At 51.9% G+C, this 16,601-nt stretch overlaps 1 protein-coding gene across 1 annotated transcript in view; it reads left to right on the forward strand.

Moving 5' to 3' along the window:
* The first annotated feature begins 3,833 nt into the window (after window positions 1-3,833).
* The window catches only part of SPOCK1 (SPARC (osteonectin), cwcv and kazal like domains proteoglycan 1), a 448,756-nt gene continuing 435,988 nt past the window's right edge, over window positions 3,834-16,601 (forward strand). The window contains exons 1-2 of the mRNA XM_029051596.1: window positions 3,834-4,005; window positions 4,328-4,492. Of these exons, the coding sequence (XP_028907429.1) occupies window positions 4,328-4,492 (165 nt within the window). The 5' untranslated portion in view covers window positions 3,834-4,005. The remainder of the gene's footprint in view (window positions 4,006-4,327; window positions 4,493-16,601) is intronic.

Raw genomic sequence — 16,601 nt, forward strand, 5'->3', positions numbered from 1 at the left:
CTGAGCACACAGCATTGTATTGAGCAATTGGCAGAGTGTCACGATTCCCTCCGGGAGCTTCCGATATCATAGGAGGGGAGAGGAGAATTATAATTGAATATACATTACATATACAAAACTACACAGGATGGGATATTCATAAAAAAGGAAAGAGTTAAGAGTAACTGTCGGTTTGATGGGATTTGGGGGTATTAATTGGAGAGAGCTAACTGGAACAGTTGGGGGTTTTAGGAGGATTTGAAGATGGGGAAGCTGTGCTCTAGCAGATTTAGGTGAGGGAGAGTATTCCATCCAGCATGAGGAAATGGCATGTGTGAGGAATTAGAGGTCAGAGAATAGAGTTTTCTTTCAGCTCTTCCTCATTTAATTTCACTAGACGAAAAGGAATTTAGCAGTCACAGGGGAAAAAGAGGATCGACTGCCCCCAGTGTCAGATGGTCTTTATCTCAGTGCCACATGCACATGTTGAGCAGTAGCAGAAGCTGAGCGGTGAGGGAGGAAAGATGGGCCAGGGTCAACAACAGAGGAAATGCAACAGGAAAGAGGTTAGAGGAAGTCGTGTGGCCTAGTGGAAAGAGCACTGGCCTGGGAGTCAGAGGACCTGGGTTCTATTTCCGACTCCACCCCTTGTCCGCTGTGTGACCTTGAACAAATCACTTAATTTGCCTGTGTCTCAGTTACTTCATCTGCAAAGTGGGGATTAAGATCGTGAGCCCCATGTGGGACACGGACTGCTCCAACCTGATTAGCTTGTGTCTACCCTAGTGATTAGCACAATGCCTGGCACATACTAAGCACTTAACGAATGCCATTAAAAGAAAAAAAAAGGACTGTGTCCTACGTGATTAACTTGTATCTACTCCAGTGCTTGGAAAAACACTTGACATGTAATAACTGCTTAATAAATACCATTAAAAAAAAGAACAAAAATAACAAAGGGAAGTTGCTTAGATACAGGGCAGTTCTGAACCTTCTCTGAAGGTCTTTGAACAGGTACGGTCTGCTCGCTGATTCGGGATGGTTTAGGTTAGGTCTTGCCTGGAGGCAGAAGGTAGCACCAGTTTCTACAGTCATTTTAGTCCTGGGTTCACTCCCATCTCCACCCCCACCCCCACTTTCAACCTCTGCAATAGGAGTTAAAACAATTAAAAGCCTTCGGGAACAGAGCAAGTGCTTAGTACAGTGATCTGCACACAGTAAGTGCTCAGTAAATACCACTGATTGAAAGAAAGTTTCGAGATTGTCCCTCTTCACACTCCAAGGCCAAAAGCCCTTAGGAGCCTGGAGAGGGGCCATGGGGTGTGGAAGGACAAATTTACAGCCCCACAAACAATGGTTCCCTGTCCGTCGGCATTAGCACTTGGCACATAGTAAGCGCTTAAATACCATTAGAAAACAGGATTTTGATGAGCAGGGCTCCCTCACTCTATGCCCCAAGGATTTAGCAATAGACTAGCACATAGGACTCCTGAGTGATGTGATTGTGAACAGCAGCGAGGGGCACAGGGCCCCGCCGTTGCTTCGGCCAATGTCATCCATGCCCTTTCCATTCCATCCAAACCACTACCACGTTAGTACGATCACTCATCATATCCCGACTGGATTACTGCGTCAGCCTCCTTTCTGATCTCCCGACCTCCTGTCTCTCCCCACTTCAGTCTATACTTCACTCTGCTTCCCGGATTATCTTTCTACAGAAATGTTTTGGGCATGTCACCTCACTCCTCAAAAATCTCCAGTGGTTGCCTATCAACCTCCGTATCAAGCAAAAACTCCTCATTATTGGCTTCAGAGCTCTCCGTCACCTTGCCCCCTCCTACCTAGCTTCCCTTCTCTCCTTCTGCCCAGCCCGCACATTCTGCTCCTCTGGTGCTAACCTCGCTGTGTTCTCGCCTGCCCCGCCATTGACCTCTGGCCTGGAATGCAGTCCCTCCTCAAATCTGCGAAACTAGCACACTTTCCCCCCTCCAAAGTCCTACAGAAAGCTCACCTCCTCCAAGAGGCCTTCCTGGACTCAGCCCCCCTTTTCCTCTCCTCCCCCTCCTCTCCCCCTTCCCACACTCGCTCCATCTGCTCTACCCCCCTCCATGCCCACAGCACTTGTGTGTATATATGTACACATTTATAATTCTTTTTATTTTATTAATGATTTGTACATACCTATAATTCTATTTATACTGATGCTATTTTGATGCCCATTTACTTGTTTTGATGTCTATCTCCCCCACTTCTAGATTGAGAGCCCATTGTGGGCAGGGATTGTCTCTGTTGCTAAATTGTGCTTTCCAAGCGCTTAGTACAGTGCTCTGCACACACTGAGTGCTCAATAAATATGATTGAATGAATGAATGAATCCATGCAGCTGGCACTGTAGATTCCTAATAATAATAATGGTGGTATTTGCTCAGCTAGGTGCCAAGCACTGTACTAAACACTGGGGTAGATGCAAGATAATCAGGTTGGACAAAGTCCCTGTCCCACATTGGGGCTCACAGTCTAAGGAGGAGGGTGTAGGATTTAATCCCCATTTTACAGATGAGAAACTGAGGCAAGAGAAGTTAAGTGACCGGCCTGAAGTCTCACAGCAGGCAAAAGGAAGAGCTGAGAATGGAACCCTGGTCCTTCAGCTCCCGGGCCCATGCTCTCCCCGTTAGCTAATCAATTGATGGTATTGACTGAGCACTTACTACGTGTGGAGCACTGTTCTGCATGCTTGGGAGAGTACAATACAATATAAATAATAAAATAAAGATGGTATTTGTTAAGCCCTATGTGCAGAGTACTGTTCTAAGCGCTGGGGTGGATACAGGGTAATTAGGTTGTCCCTCGTGAGGCTCACAGTCTTAATCCCCATTTTACAGATGAGGTCACTGAGGCACAGAGAAGTTAAGTGACTTGCCCACAGTCACACAGCTGACAAGTGACAGATCCGGGATTCAAACCCATGACCAGACATGTTCTCTGCCCACAAGGTCAACTCAGCAATCACCCTCTCGTGCTGCTGTGGGGGAGAAGGGGGTCAACCACTCTGCTTCCTTCCCAGAGATCTCCTCCTCGATCATTCATTCGATCGTATTATATTGAGCGCTTACTATGTGCAGAGCACTCCTCCTTACTAAGGACCCTCGCTTTAACTCTCCAACTGTGGCTTTGTGCCTGTGGGTCTGCCGGGTGTGTTTCATTCTGGACGCCCGGCACGTTGCGCTGTGTTCCTTCAATCGTATTTCTTGAGCCCTTACTATGTGCAGAGCACTGTACTAAGCGCTTGGAATGTACAGTTCGGCGACAGATGGAGACGATCCCTGCCCAATGACGGGCTCGCGGTCTAAACGACCGTGCATGGCGCTCTTATTTTTGCCACGCGGGGGGCCCTCGAAGGGCAGGGCGGGTGATCCCGAGGGAGAGGCCCCGGGGGCATCTGCAGTTGAGGTCCAGCGGGGACCGGATGAGACGGTGGGTCAGGGAGACATCGTACACCATACATTCCATTTGTATTGGACGGAGATTGTACTGTCCATTCCGAGCGCTTAGTACAGTGCTCTGCACATAGTAAGCGCTCGATAAATACTATTGAACGAATGACCGAATAAGAGCTGAAGGCCTTCCGCCGCGCCGCTTTCTGCTGCGGTTCTCCTCTGGCAGCCCCCCTCCCGCCAGACGAGGACCCCGCCTTCTTTGGCCCCGCCTCGGAGGCTGGGGGAGCCCGACTGAGCATGTGCGGGACACTTCTCGCCCGTTCAGTTGCTCCAGCGACTCTCCGGGTCGAGGCGGCGGCGGCGGCGGCCTAGCGACAGCCGAGCCGGGGGCGGCGGGCGGCGGGCTCCGGGCTCCGGGCTCCGGGCTCCGGGCAGCGGGCTCCGGGCAGTTCCGCGCCGCAGCCGCCAGGGGGCGCCAGACCCCAGCCCTCGGCCGCGCCGCAGAGCAGTCGGAGCGACAGCGCGGGGCCCCGCGCAGAGCGGGAGGCGGCGGCAACAACAAAGGAGCCCGAACCCCAAGCTGCCCAAGGTAGGTGCCCCCGCCCCCCCCCCCCCTTGCAGGTGCGACTTGATCCGGGTGTCTACGCCTGGTTGTGTTGGCCTTTGGCTTCCTCCACTCCCCCCGGACGGGCCCCGCCGCGGGCTGCCCGGGGGAAGGAAGGAGCCCCCCGGGGCTCCGGCACACGCGTCCCCGCCTGGCCGTCCCCTTCCATACACCGGAGGCGGGCCACGTGCTCTAGCCCCCGCATCCCACGTGTGATCCCCTCGGGATCCCCCCCCCCAACCTCCCCGCGGACCCCCGGCCGCCCTCTCCTCGCGCTGACCGGCCCGCCCGGGCCCCCTCCCCGCAGATGACGAGGATCATGGTGATCGTGGCTTGGTGTGTCCTGCAAGCGGAGAGCCGGCACCCCGACACCCCGGCCGCCAACCCCCACGACAACTTCTTGGACGACGACCGGTGGCTCAGTACGGTCTCCCAGTACGACAAGGACAAGTACTGGAACAAATTCAGAGATGTGAGTGCCGCCCTGCCGGGGGGCGGGCACAGTGGGGCGGGCAGGGTGGGTGACGGTTAGGGGCGCGGTTTGGGACAGTGGGAGAATGCAGGTAAGGCCGACGGCGCCCCGGCCATCGCCCCGGATCCCGGCTCCAGTTCGGGGTGCCCCGTCTGGGAGCTCTCCTGCAGGGCTGCCCCTAGAGGGGCTGGCCACAGACTTCCTCGGGAAGTCTCTGGAAACCGGGGATGATGCAGGAAAGTAGTAGTTGTTGCCCACTCCGGGCAATCGGGCCAGCCTGCGTGGCCGCCGTGGGTGTCTCAGGTGGTAGCCGTCTTCTGGGCGTGGGTCCCGACCCCTTTACCCGGTTGCCTGGGCAGTCCAGGGTGGGACTCGGGGCTGCCGGGACGGTGGGCCCATCCAGGGCCGGGGCGTCGCGGGACTCCCCCCTCCTTGGGACTGGACTGGAAGGTCTGGGAAGGTGGTGCCGGAGGTTGGGGCCAGACCTGGGTGAGGCCAGCCCTGGGGCGCCGCGCACCCCAAACGGAGAGGCCCCACAGATTAGGGGCCAGACTCTGGGTGTAGGGAGAAGGGAGACTCTAGTCGGCGAACACACCGGCAGGAGAACGGTGTCCGGACGATCTGGCGCATTAGGGGCACTCTGTGCACGTCTGCCGTTACATGAAACATAGGCTCTGCTCAGTACTTCCTCGGGTTCACATGGGTCGGACAGCGAAGCAAGGCGACGATGTTAGGATGGCTCCAGGCAGAGAGAACCGGGGTTTGGGTGGTCAGTCTGTCCTCCACAACGGAGGCTGCTAGCTGTTTGGTGACCCTGGATCTGGCCCAGGCAGTCCAGCCCAGCTCTTGGTCCGGGTGGGAGTGGGGCAAAGGGATGTCAGGTTGGTGTCACAGTCGTCCACACACCACCACTAACAATATGGCCAAGATCTGCCCTTTCCTCTCCATCCAAACTGCTATCCGGCTGGTACAGGCTCTCATAATATCCCGACTGGATTATTGTGTCAGCCTCTTCTCTTATCTCCCTTCCTCCTGTCTCTCCCCACTCCAGTCTATTCTTCATTCCGCTGCCTGGATCATCTTCCTACCGAAACGCTCTGGGCATGTCACTCCCCCCCTCAAAAACCTCCAGTGGTTGCCTATCAACCTTTGCACGAAAAGAAAACTCCTCACTCTTGGCTTCAAAACTCTCCATCACCTTGCCCCCTCTTACCTTACCTCCCTTCTCTCTTTCTACCTCCCACCCCGTACACCCCGCTCCTCTGCTGCTCACCTCCTCACGGTCCCCTGTTCGCGCCTGTCCCGCCGTTGGCCCCTGGCCCACATCCTCTCGCTGTCCCGGAATGCCCTCCCTCCTCACATCTGCCAAACTAACTCCCTTCTCCTCTTCTTAGCCCTACTGAGAGCTCACCTCCTCCAGGAGGCCTTCCCAGACAGATCCCCCCCTTTCCCTCTGCTCCTCCTTCCCTCCCACCCTCTGCTCTTCCCCCTTCCCCTCCCCTCAGCACTGTGAACATTTGTATATATTATTTATTGCCCTATTTATTTTGTTAGTGAGGTGTATATCCCCTTGATTCTATTTATCTTGATGATGTCTTGTTTTGTTCTGTTTTGCTTTGCTGTTTGTCTCCCCCGATTAGACTGTGATCCCGTCATTGGGCAGGGATTGTCTCTATCTGTTGCCAAATTGTACATTCCAAGTGCTTAGTACAGTGCCTTGCACATAGTAAATGCTCAATAAATACTATTGAATGAATGAATGAATCTGCTTTTGTGTGAGAGGAGAATAGTGGGGTTCCTGGAGGGCAGGCCTCGGTAATGAGGGGGATCCCTGCACCAACCACAAACCACATCTAGCCGGTCTGAATGTTAGGGTTTACAGCTCTGGAATCCTGAGGCTCTGCAGCTCGAGACCCTCTTGGAAGAGCCCCTTGCTGGGGGGAAGAGGAACATACAGGTGAGGAGTTCAGCTGTGATTCCAGTGAGAGAGTGCTGCATGGATTCCTTTGGCTCTGACCTACTCCCGATGCCTCCAGGGTGGAGGAATCGGCCCTCTCGCCCCCCAACCTCCCTCCCCGAGTTCCATGGTGGTCCAACTCTGCCTTGCAATGGTGTTTGCAAATGAAATGAGGTAAGTTCAGAGATAGGCTAGGACAGTTCCTGGACAATGCCAGAAGTCTGAGTTCAGCCTAGGAGCCAGACAGTTGCTGGAAAAGTGCATTGTGCTGGGTTTCAGGTAGGTGACCTCTCCCAAGTGTTTAGTACAGTGCTCTCTACTCAGTAAGTGTTCAGTAAATACGATTGGTGAGTGACTAATAGCTATGACTGGTAGTTGTGGGGCTGAGTGACTGTCCATTGTGGATGGAATCTGCACTGAACCATAAACATGCCTTACTGCCCTACCCCCTGAGGGGCTTCTTGAGGAACTGGGGGATCATGGGAAATTGTTTTTTGTTGCTTTCTGCCCTGAATGGGTTCCTGAGTGGGGCTGGTGTTCACCATAGGCTGGTAAATGCTTAGGAATTTCCATTCCTTCCCAGCTCCTTTGTTCCTTTGCATGAAGCTGATGGTGCCTTTGGAGGGTCCTGGCTCCATCTCCATCACATTTCTGCCTTTTCCTCCTCTTGCCGAGGACAGGCTGCTCACTGCTGGATGACCCTAGGATCCATCCAGAAGATTCGGGCAGTTGTGGAAGAGATCTAACCCCCTTCTGGTTCCTTGTTTAGTTTCCCAGATTCTGAATACCTTTAACTGTAACACACTCTTGGCCACCACCATTACTTAAGTTCGCATTTGGTGTATCATCCTTTTAGGGGGTTGGGGGCGGGGGGAGGAATGTCTGTCTCTAATTGCCAAAGATTGGGTACCCCGGCCTGCTCTGTGTGTGTGTGTGTGTGTGTGTATATGTTGGAGCAAAATCTGTTCAGCCTTCTCTTCCCTGCTCCCACCCTCCTCTCCGCTCTCCCCGAAAAGGAAACAAAAATAATGCTGTAGTACTTTTTTCCTGGGAATTTAGTGAGAAAATGAGAAAATAAATGACAGTATAGAAAAACATCTTGGGTTTGGGAATTTTAGAAAGAAAAACCTTCAAAACTATTAACCGTTGTACTGCATTATGGGACATGAAAATCATTTTAATGGTCTTGGGTTGGTTAAAAGTAAATATTTTTCTATTTGTGTGAGGGGGGAGCCACAGTGAAACACGTTCCATTTAAACTTTTCCCACTGTTGAAAAGTTCAGTCTGAAAGGGGTTGTTATTCACTGGATATTTGGTTTAATTAGTCATCCTGTGCTTTCCAGACCTTTCCTTTGAAATGAAGAAGAATAAAATGGGTTTGTGTTTCATTACCCAACTCCTATCCTGAAAGAATCCAAAGTCAATGGAAGCATCTCTGGTTTGACAATACCATGACCCTAAGGAGTGGGAAGCCCTATGCGCAATCAGCTGGATAAATTCCTTCCTGCATCCCCTCCCTGCACTCCTGGTCTTTGTTAGGCTGCCCTCAGACCCAGCCCTGGGGTGGTGGTGGTGGGGATCCGAAAGGACTTTCTTCAGGGCATCGTTCCCGAGAATTGAACTTTTGAAAAGGCAGTGGATTATGCGGGCTTGCAGTTTCTTAGGCTGCTGGTGACCAGCCCATGATTAAAGCCAAGAGAGCCCTTGCTTCAGTGTTCCTCTGTAAGATCCTGAGGGTTTTTTGTGGTGTTTTGGGGAGTTTGGTTGTGGTTTGTTGGACCATCTCTCAGCTCTTTCTCCAGGGGAGAATTGTTGTATAGTTGTTGGGGAATTTCTGGGGCATTATTTGCATGCCTCAAGCTGAAGGACAGTTTTGCTCAGCTTGGAGGTTGCCCTCAATGGGGGATGTTGCTGTGTAAGCGGTGAGAGGGTCACACATTGGCCAGTCACCCCTGCGCATCAACCCAACAGCCACCCTTAGCATTATCCTCCGAGCAGTGTATATACATATTGTCAGTGGTACATTCAACTATCTAATAATATTCAAATTTATTAAGCACTTACTCTGTGTCGACATTGTATTGAAGAAACAAAGGAGATTGGACACAGTCCCTGTCCCACATAGGGCTCACAGTCTGCAAGGGAAGGAGAACAGATATTTCCATCCTCATTTTCAGGTGAGAAAACTTAGAGAAAAGTTGTCACTCATGCAAGGTCTCACGGCAGGCAAATGCCAAAGCTGTGATTAGAACCGAGGTCCCCCGATGCCCAGGTACTTTCCACTGTTTCTCATTGTTCATTTCTTCTGGGCTTATTCACTCTACTTCCTATATGATGCTTATTTTTCCTATTCTCCCCAGTATTTGTAGATATTGTGCATATCTGTCTTCCCCATTGGACTGTAAGGTCCCTGTGGGCAGGGTACTTGTCTGTTGTTGCTATTGTACTTTTTCCCCAGCTCAGCACACATCAGCCTTAAGTCTCTCCCCTCTCCAATCCGTACTTCACTCAGCTGCTCGGATCATTTTTCTGAACAATCATTTGATGCACACCTCCCCACTCCTCAAAAATCTCCAGTGTCCATTGTTCTCCAGATCAAGCAGAAATGCCTAATCATTGGCTTTAAGGCACTTGATCGGCTCTCTCACTAAACCCCTGCTGCACCCTCTTCTCCTTTTAAAGCAACCTCAGCCTACCCACTGTGCCTCATTCTCATCTCCCTCGCCACCAACCTCTTGCTTGCCTACTCCCTTCTGCCTGGAATTCCCTTCTCCTTTACATTAGACAGACCACTGCTCTCCATTCTCAAAACCCTTTTGAAATCTCATCTCCAGAAGGCCTTCCCATATTAGTTTCTCACTTTCTCAGATTATTACCACCACCCCCCACCACAAAAATGGCACTTTCTGGTTACCTAAGCACTTGGGGATTCACCTTGGAATTCGTGTACACATCTATATCCTCTATTGCTTCCCCCTTCCCATAATTTTTTTTAGTCTATCTTTCCAGCCAGCTTGTAAGATTCCTGAGGGCAGGGATCATGTTTACTAGCTCTATTGCACTTTCCCAAGTTCTTACTACAGTACTGTGCCCAGAGTAAGCGCTCAGTAAATACCGTTGATTTATTGATTCTCAATAAATACCTAATTGACCCTCAGTAAATACCATTATTACTGTGTATATGTGTCAGGGGAGGGAGCAAGAGGGATAGCAAGTCACCATTAATAGGGGCAGTCCTCCCTGGGACGCTGGGAATTGACTATGTGTGAGGTGCTGTACTGGGTGCTTGCATGGATAGGCTAAGTGCAGGCTGTTCAATTGCCATTACGGGTGCTCCATGAAACGCCTTCTGAAATCAGCACTCTGAAGAGTGGTATTTGATTGCCCTATGGAACAATAGATTCAGACCAAATGTGACAACACTCTGAATTCACATAGATGTGATTATCTGAATCTGTCAGTTCTGACTCTCTCTTCTAAGAAAATAACAACTCTATCATCCCCGGGTTCTATCCTACGCCTCTCTCTTTCTCCATAGGGTGCCTCGTGGCACTTTTCCATTGGAAAACAGACATTAAGACATAAACTCCTGGAAGACGGGGATGGGCTTGAGACTTAGTGGTAACTAATACTTTCATGGTCATATGGGCAGTAGCTAGGGGTGCCCTGGCTTCTGCTGGGAGAGTTGGACCGGTGAGGGAGAGGAGCTGGCCAGCTCTCCGTCACAGAGAGGGAGTGGGGATGACAGTGGGGAGAAATGGGGAGACCGTGGAATGCTGGGAAAAGGGGAGCAGGCAGCTTGGGTGATGTAGATGTGCTCATCCTGGGCATCCGCTTTTATTCCTCTCTGTGGGTGGGGCTCAGCAGAAAGGGAAGTGAGACCCTGGGCTGGGGGCAGTCACTATGCTTTGGCTTTAGCTACCCACGTTACAGGGTCCAGAGGCCTGAAGCCCAAACAGTCTGCCAGCTGGGGAGCCCGGCCTGGCCCCGGAGAAGCCTTGGGGCTGGGCATCAGCGGGGAGCCAGCTCTGGCACCCAGGAGCGGGCGGAGGGCCAGGCGGAGTGGAGAGTCACGTGCTCTGCTGCTCAGAGACCTCTGAAGCCTCCTTGCTTCTGTTAGAAGGTTGGAGAGAGGTCAGGGGAAATGATGTTGATCTCCCCAGGCCCCCACCTTCAGGGGCCACAGGGCAGCCTCCAAAATGAACTGGGCTCCTGGCCTTTTCATAACGGCCTCCTAAGGAGGAGGGGGCCAGTGCCACCTCTGCAGCCTCCTGAAGGTTTTGCTCTTCCCTGGCCTAAATCCTTCCTCCTGTCAGCTCGAGCTCCTGGAGCATTCATTCATTCATTCAATAGTATTTATTGAGCACTTACTATGTGCAGAGCACTGTTCTAAGCGCTTGGAATGAACAAGTCGGCAACAGATAGAGACAGTCCCTGCCCTTTGACGGGCTTACAGTCTAATCGAGTGTGAGCCAGCGGGCCACCCGCCTCTGTAATTGCCGTTCAAGAGCAGGCACGGAAAAATCTCTCCCCCAGCTATCTTCTGGTTGATCCCACCTTGCTCACCTTTCCAGGAGATTGAGCGCTGTCAGCAGACAGTGGTCCTAGAGGGCAGAGCCTCGTGTTGGTGCTCGGGGATCATCGGGAAGCTGTCCAGGCAGGGCCAGACCTGGCCTCTGCGTGTGGGGAGCTCCCCGTCCGGTGGCAGAGCAGGATCACAAAGTCATGGGACGTGGGAACAGATTTGAGCGGTGAATGCCGGCTGACGGATGAGTCCCCCGTGGGGAAGGAGTCAAGGGTGCCTGCCTGGGGGTGCCATAGTGGTGACTGGAGCTAAATGGGCAGTGGGGGCATTACGCATTGTTGAGTGGGTGCTGATTAGCCCCAGTGGCCTAGTCCTGAATAACAGAATTGGTCACCTGACAACCTTGGGGTTTTGTCCTCTTGTTAGTTTAGAATTGGACTGACGTAGCTGTTTTTCTGCTCTAAGCTCTGCCCAAACTGGGTGCACGCCTCCCCAATTGTACTTGGTGAAGCAGAAATGTGACAGCCGCTTAAGATTTGGGTTGGGAAATTTGGTCATGTGCTATTTTCTGCCTTTTGGAGATAGGGGAAAAATAGCAAGGCTCATTTCTGGAATAATCCCCCCTGAAAGGCCGAGCTGCTATGGAATTGAGATTGGCTGTTTCCAGATGAGCTCTCTCTGGTGATAGCCGCACCACCGTTCCCGTGGCCCAGAGCCCACTGTCTGTTTCCGATGGCTAGTGGGTCCAGGTGAGTAGCAGTTTGGCTGGCACCCAGGGAAGCACTGTCCTTGCCCTAGGACTGTGGCCATTAGGGAAGCAGCATGGCCTAGTGGATAGAGCATGGGGCTGGGAGTCAGAAGGACCAGGGTGCTAGTCCCGGTTCTGCTACTTGTCTGCTGTGTGACCTTGGGCAAGTCACTTCATGTCTCTGTGCCTCAGTTACCTCATCTGTTAAATGGAGATTAAGACTGAGCCCAATGTGGGATAGGCACTGTGTCCAAACCAGTTACCTTGCATCTACCCCAGTGCTTAGTTCAGTGCCTGGCACATAGTAAGTGCTTAATGAGTACCATAGATATTATTATTAGAGGGAGGCTTGGCTGTGGTTGGGTTGAATGAGCTCTTCCGGGCACCTGGGACCATGGCCCAGGAGGGACCTGTAAGGTTCAGAAAATGCAGGGGAAGGACTGTGGGCAGTAGGGAAGAGTGGGCTGCCAGGAGCTGGGGGGAGTCTCTGGGGGTGAGGTGCACCTCAGAGGTATCTAGGTCTGCCCTTCACCCAAGGAGCTCGCTTGCAGCGGAACTTTAGCCGTGTATGAAGCATGAAGTTCTATTGGCAGTCTGATGGTTCATCCAGCTCTCAGTCTCTAGAGGCCCCGAGAGATTCCTTTCTCCCAGGCAGACCTCCTTGTGGTTGGGGGTGAGCCATCCAGCACCCTTGACTCTCCTTCTCATGATCCACTGTGGAGCTGGCCTCAGTGGATGTAGCCCCACCTTCTGGAAGCAGATCAGTCTGGAACGCTTTCTGCTTCTTACAAGTGGCTGTCATAGCCTGGATACCCATTCAGCATACTCAGCTTGGTTTCCTTCTCCTCTTTTCCTAGGGAAGAGAGGCGAGCACATTCTCATTTTCATCACCTGGAGTCCTCTGTCCCACTCCCAGAGCTCCCTAGCAGAAGGGTTGGACTTAGCCCCTTTGCTCATCAGCTCTCAGGGTGTGCAGTCAACCCCCCCCCATCTCATCAGGAAGTGGATGGTCATCTGGCCGGATAAAATCCCAGTACCAGCCTCCAGGACAAATATAGTGTCACAGCCCCCTTCTCCCTCCCCCACCCTTAGATTAAAAACTACTTGAGGGCAGGGATGTCTCTTACTTTTGTTGTACTCTTCTGAGGGCTCCTTTTTCAATGGTATTCACCAGGCGCTTTCAGTGTGCCAGGCACTGTACTAAGCGCTGGGGTAGATACAAGGTAATCAAGTTGGACACAATCCATAACCCACATGGGGCTCAAAATCTTAATCCCCAATTTACAGATGAGGTAACTGACAAATGGTGGAGCTAGGATTAAAACCCAAGTCCTCTGACTCCCAGGCCCTTTGCTCCTTCCACTAGACCACACTGCTGCTTACAATGCTCTGCACACTCAGTAGACATGCAACCAATAGTATTGAGCTGAATGCAAAACACTGTACTAGGTGCTTGGGAAAGCAGTCTAGAAGCAAGACACACTGTCCCTACCCGCAAAGAGCTTACAATTCAACGGGGGAAGCCAGGCAAAAGTCCTTTGCGTATTATTGGCTAATTGATTGCTCAGCACCCAGGAGGGGCTCAGTAAGTGTGGTTGATGATGCTTATAATGGATTGAAGCCTTTGCACAGTGTTCTGCATATTCCAGGCACACAATAAGTACTATTGAGTGACTGATGAGGCTGCTCGAACCTGAAAACGTTTAGCCAAATGACTTCTCCAAGGGAATTTGATCCCGGGACCTCTCTCGCCCCAAAGACGTGTGACTCTAATAATCATCTGATGTTTTTTAAAGTTGAATCTCTCTGTAATGATGAAGTTCTGACTTGATTACCACATGACTGCGCAAGTGCCGGCCGTGACATTTCTGCCATTTTACCCCCAGCAAACAATCTTGACCCTCGCTGCTCAATAATTAGCTTGGGCGGTGCAGAGCATCTGAGCAGCTTTCAGCGCTGACAGATGTCTTGTATGTGACTGACCCTCTGGCGCTAATGAAATCTCCAGGCGGGGCATGTTGTCCATCTTCCATCTGGCTTGGTGTGGGGTCTGGTCCCCTGGGGCATAAAGTCATCTGATGGCTCGTTTGCTTTGGCTGTGGCTGCTCTGATGAGCTGCGGGGTGGCTCAGGCTCGAGTGGCATTTCCGCCTCAAATGATGGCTGATTCCTCCCCCAAGTCGGTGGCTGAGAGGCTGCTGGGCCCAGGGCATTAGTGGACAAGAGGCTGTTGGCTCAATCGCTTGGGGTGGGATCGGGAACCACCTAAAATCATTTGGATTAAGCAGGTGCAGGTGGACTTCAATGCATTTTGTGATCTAATGAGCTCACTCTCTCTGATCCTCTACACCAGCTCACCGCTGGGGGAAAGAATGGCAGCGTTTTCACAGGTTTGTTATGATAGGGAGACGCTTACAGTTGACAAGCCCTAAAAATCAGTCCTATTTGAACGCTAATCTTGTTCTTTTCTCTGGAAGAATGCCACAAATAAAAAGATTCATTTTTTTTCCAGTCTCAAATAGAAACAAAGCAGGGAGATTCTTGGAGACTCAAACCATCCTGACTGTCTGGAGTCGTTGTGAAGCATAAGCCAGCTGGGGCTGGGGGGACCCTAAGAAGTCTGTCAGTCAGGGGTATTTACTGAGCATTTGGAAGAATGCAGTTCAACAAGCTTGGTAGACACGTTCCCTGCCCACAGTGACCTTACAGTTTAGAGGGTTAGCTTGCAGTCTGGGTTTGGGGGGGTGGGGCAGGATGGTCTAGTAGTCAGGGCATGGGACCGGGGGCCAGTAGGCTCAAGGGCTGCTGTGTGACCTCAGGCAAATCATATCACCTCTCTGGACTTCAGGTTCCTCATCTGTAAAATGGGGATAAGGTTCCAACTCTCCCTGTGGACAAAGAACTGTGTCCAGAACTATTGATCTTGCATCCGTCCCATCCTGTAGCATAGTGCTTGACATCTAGTAATTACTTAATACAACATACCACGGTAATGATGATGATGATATGTTTTCATGATGATGATGAAGGGTTTTCCAGCTGGAAGCTGAAACGTGGGTCCCCAAGGTGAGGAGCCTGAATTTCTGAGTGAGCTGAGCCAGGGCCCAGGGTTGCCCTGGGCAGTCAGAGAGCCTGAGGGGGTCAGGGAGCCAACAATGATAGTGTGTGGGAGAGCATGCCAGGTGGTAGGGTCGGAACACTGATGAAAACTGCGGGGTCTGGCAATTTGTCCCCGGCCGACCTGGGAATAATGATAATCACTGTGGTATTTGTTCAGCACTTACTGTGTGCTAAACGCTGGGGTAGAGGCAAGCTTATCAGTTGGACACAGTCTCCCTCCCTCATGGGGCTTCCAGACTAAGGGGGTGGGAGAACAGGTATTGAATCTCCATTTTACAGATGAGGAAACTGAGGCACAAATAAGTGACCTGCCAAAGGTCATACAATAGGCAGGTGGCAGAGTCAGCATTAGAAGGGGCAAGGTGATGTAGAGCCTTGAAGCCTAGAGTGAGGAGTTTTTGTTTGGAGCGGAGGTTGATAGGCAACCACTGGAGGTGTTTAAGAAGGGGAGTGACATACCCAGAGCATTTCTGCAGGAAGATGAGCCGGGCAGCGGAGTGAAGAATAGACTGGAGCAGGGCGAGAGAGGAGGAAGGGAGATCAGAGAGAAGGCTGACACAGTAGTCTAGCCGGGAAATAACGAGAGCCCGTAGCAGTAAGGTAGCCGTTTGGGTGGAGAGGAAAGGGCGGATCTTGGCGATATTGTAAAGGTGAAACTGGCAGGTCTTGGTAACAGATAGGATGTGTGGGGTGAACGAGAGAGACGAGTCAAGGATGACACCGAGATTGCGGGCCCGAGAGACAGGAAAGATGGTCATGCCATCCACGGTGATAGGGAAGTCTGGGAGAGGACCGGGTTTGGGAGGGAAGATGAGGAGCTCAGTCTTGCTCATGTTGAGTTTTAGGTGGCAGGCCGACATGCAGGTGGAGGCATCCCAGAGGCAGGAGGAGATGCGAGCCTGAAGGGAGGGGGAGAGGACAGGGGCAGAGATGTAGATCTGCGTGTCATCTGCGTAGAGATGGTAGTCAAAGCCGTGAGAGCGAATGAGTTCACCAAGGGAGTGAGTGTAAATGGAGAACAGAAGAGGGCCAAGAACTGACCCTTGAGGAACTCCAACAGTTAAAGGATGGGAGGGGGAGGAGGTTCCAGCGAAGGAGACCGAGAATGACCGGCCAGAGAGATAAGAGGAGAACCGGGAGAGGACGGAGTCCGTGAAGCCAAGGTGAGATAAGGTATGGAGGAGGAGGGGATGGTCGACAGTGTCAAAGGCAGCAGAGAGATCAAGGAGGATTAGAATGGAGTAGGAGCCATTGGATTTGGCAAGAAGGAGGTCATGGGTGACCTTAGAGAGAGCAGTCTTGGTAGAGTGGAGGGGACGGAAGCCAGATCGGAGGGGGTCCAGGAGAGAATGGGAGTTAAGGAATTCTAAGCAGCGATTGTAGACGACTCGTTCTAGGATTTTGGAAAGGAAGGGTAGTAGGGAGATAGGGTGATAACTGGAGGGGGAAATGGGGTCAAGAGCGGGTTTTTTTAGGATGGGGGAGACGTGGGCATGTTTGAAAGCAGAGGGGAAGGAGCCATTGGAGATTGAGTGGTTACAAAAGGGAGGAGGGCAGGGGCGATGGTTTTAATAAGGGGGTCTGAGGCGCAGGTGGAGAGGGTGGCACTTGCGAGGAGGGAGGAGATCTCTGAGGATACTGCAGGGAAGGATGGAAAAGTAGGGGAGAGGCGGAGGGGTGACTTTGGGGAGCTCAGACCTGATTGTGTTGATTTTTGTGATGAAATAGGTGGCCAGATCATTGGGGGTGAGAGATGGGA

The sequence above is a fragment of the Ornithorhynchus anatinus genome, chromosome X1 (genome assembly GCF_004115215.2).
Source record: "Ornithorhynchus anatinus isolate Pmale09 chromosome X1, mOrnAna1.pri.v4, whole genome shotgun sequence".
NCBI lineage: Eukaryota > Metazoa > Chordata > Mammalia > Monotremata > Ornithorhynchidae > Ornithorhynchus > Ornithorhynchus anatinus.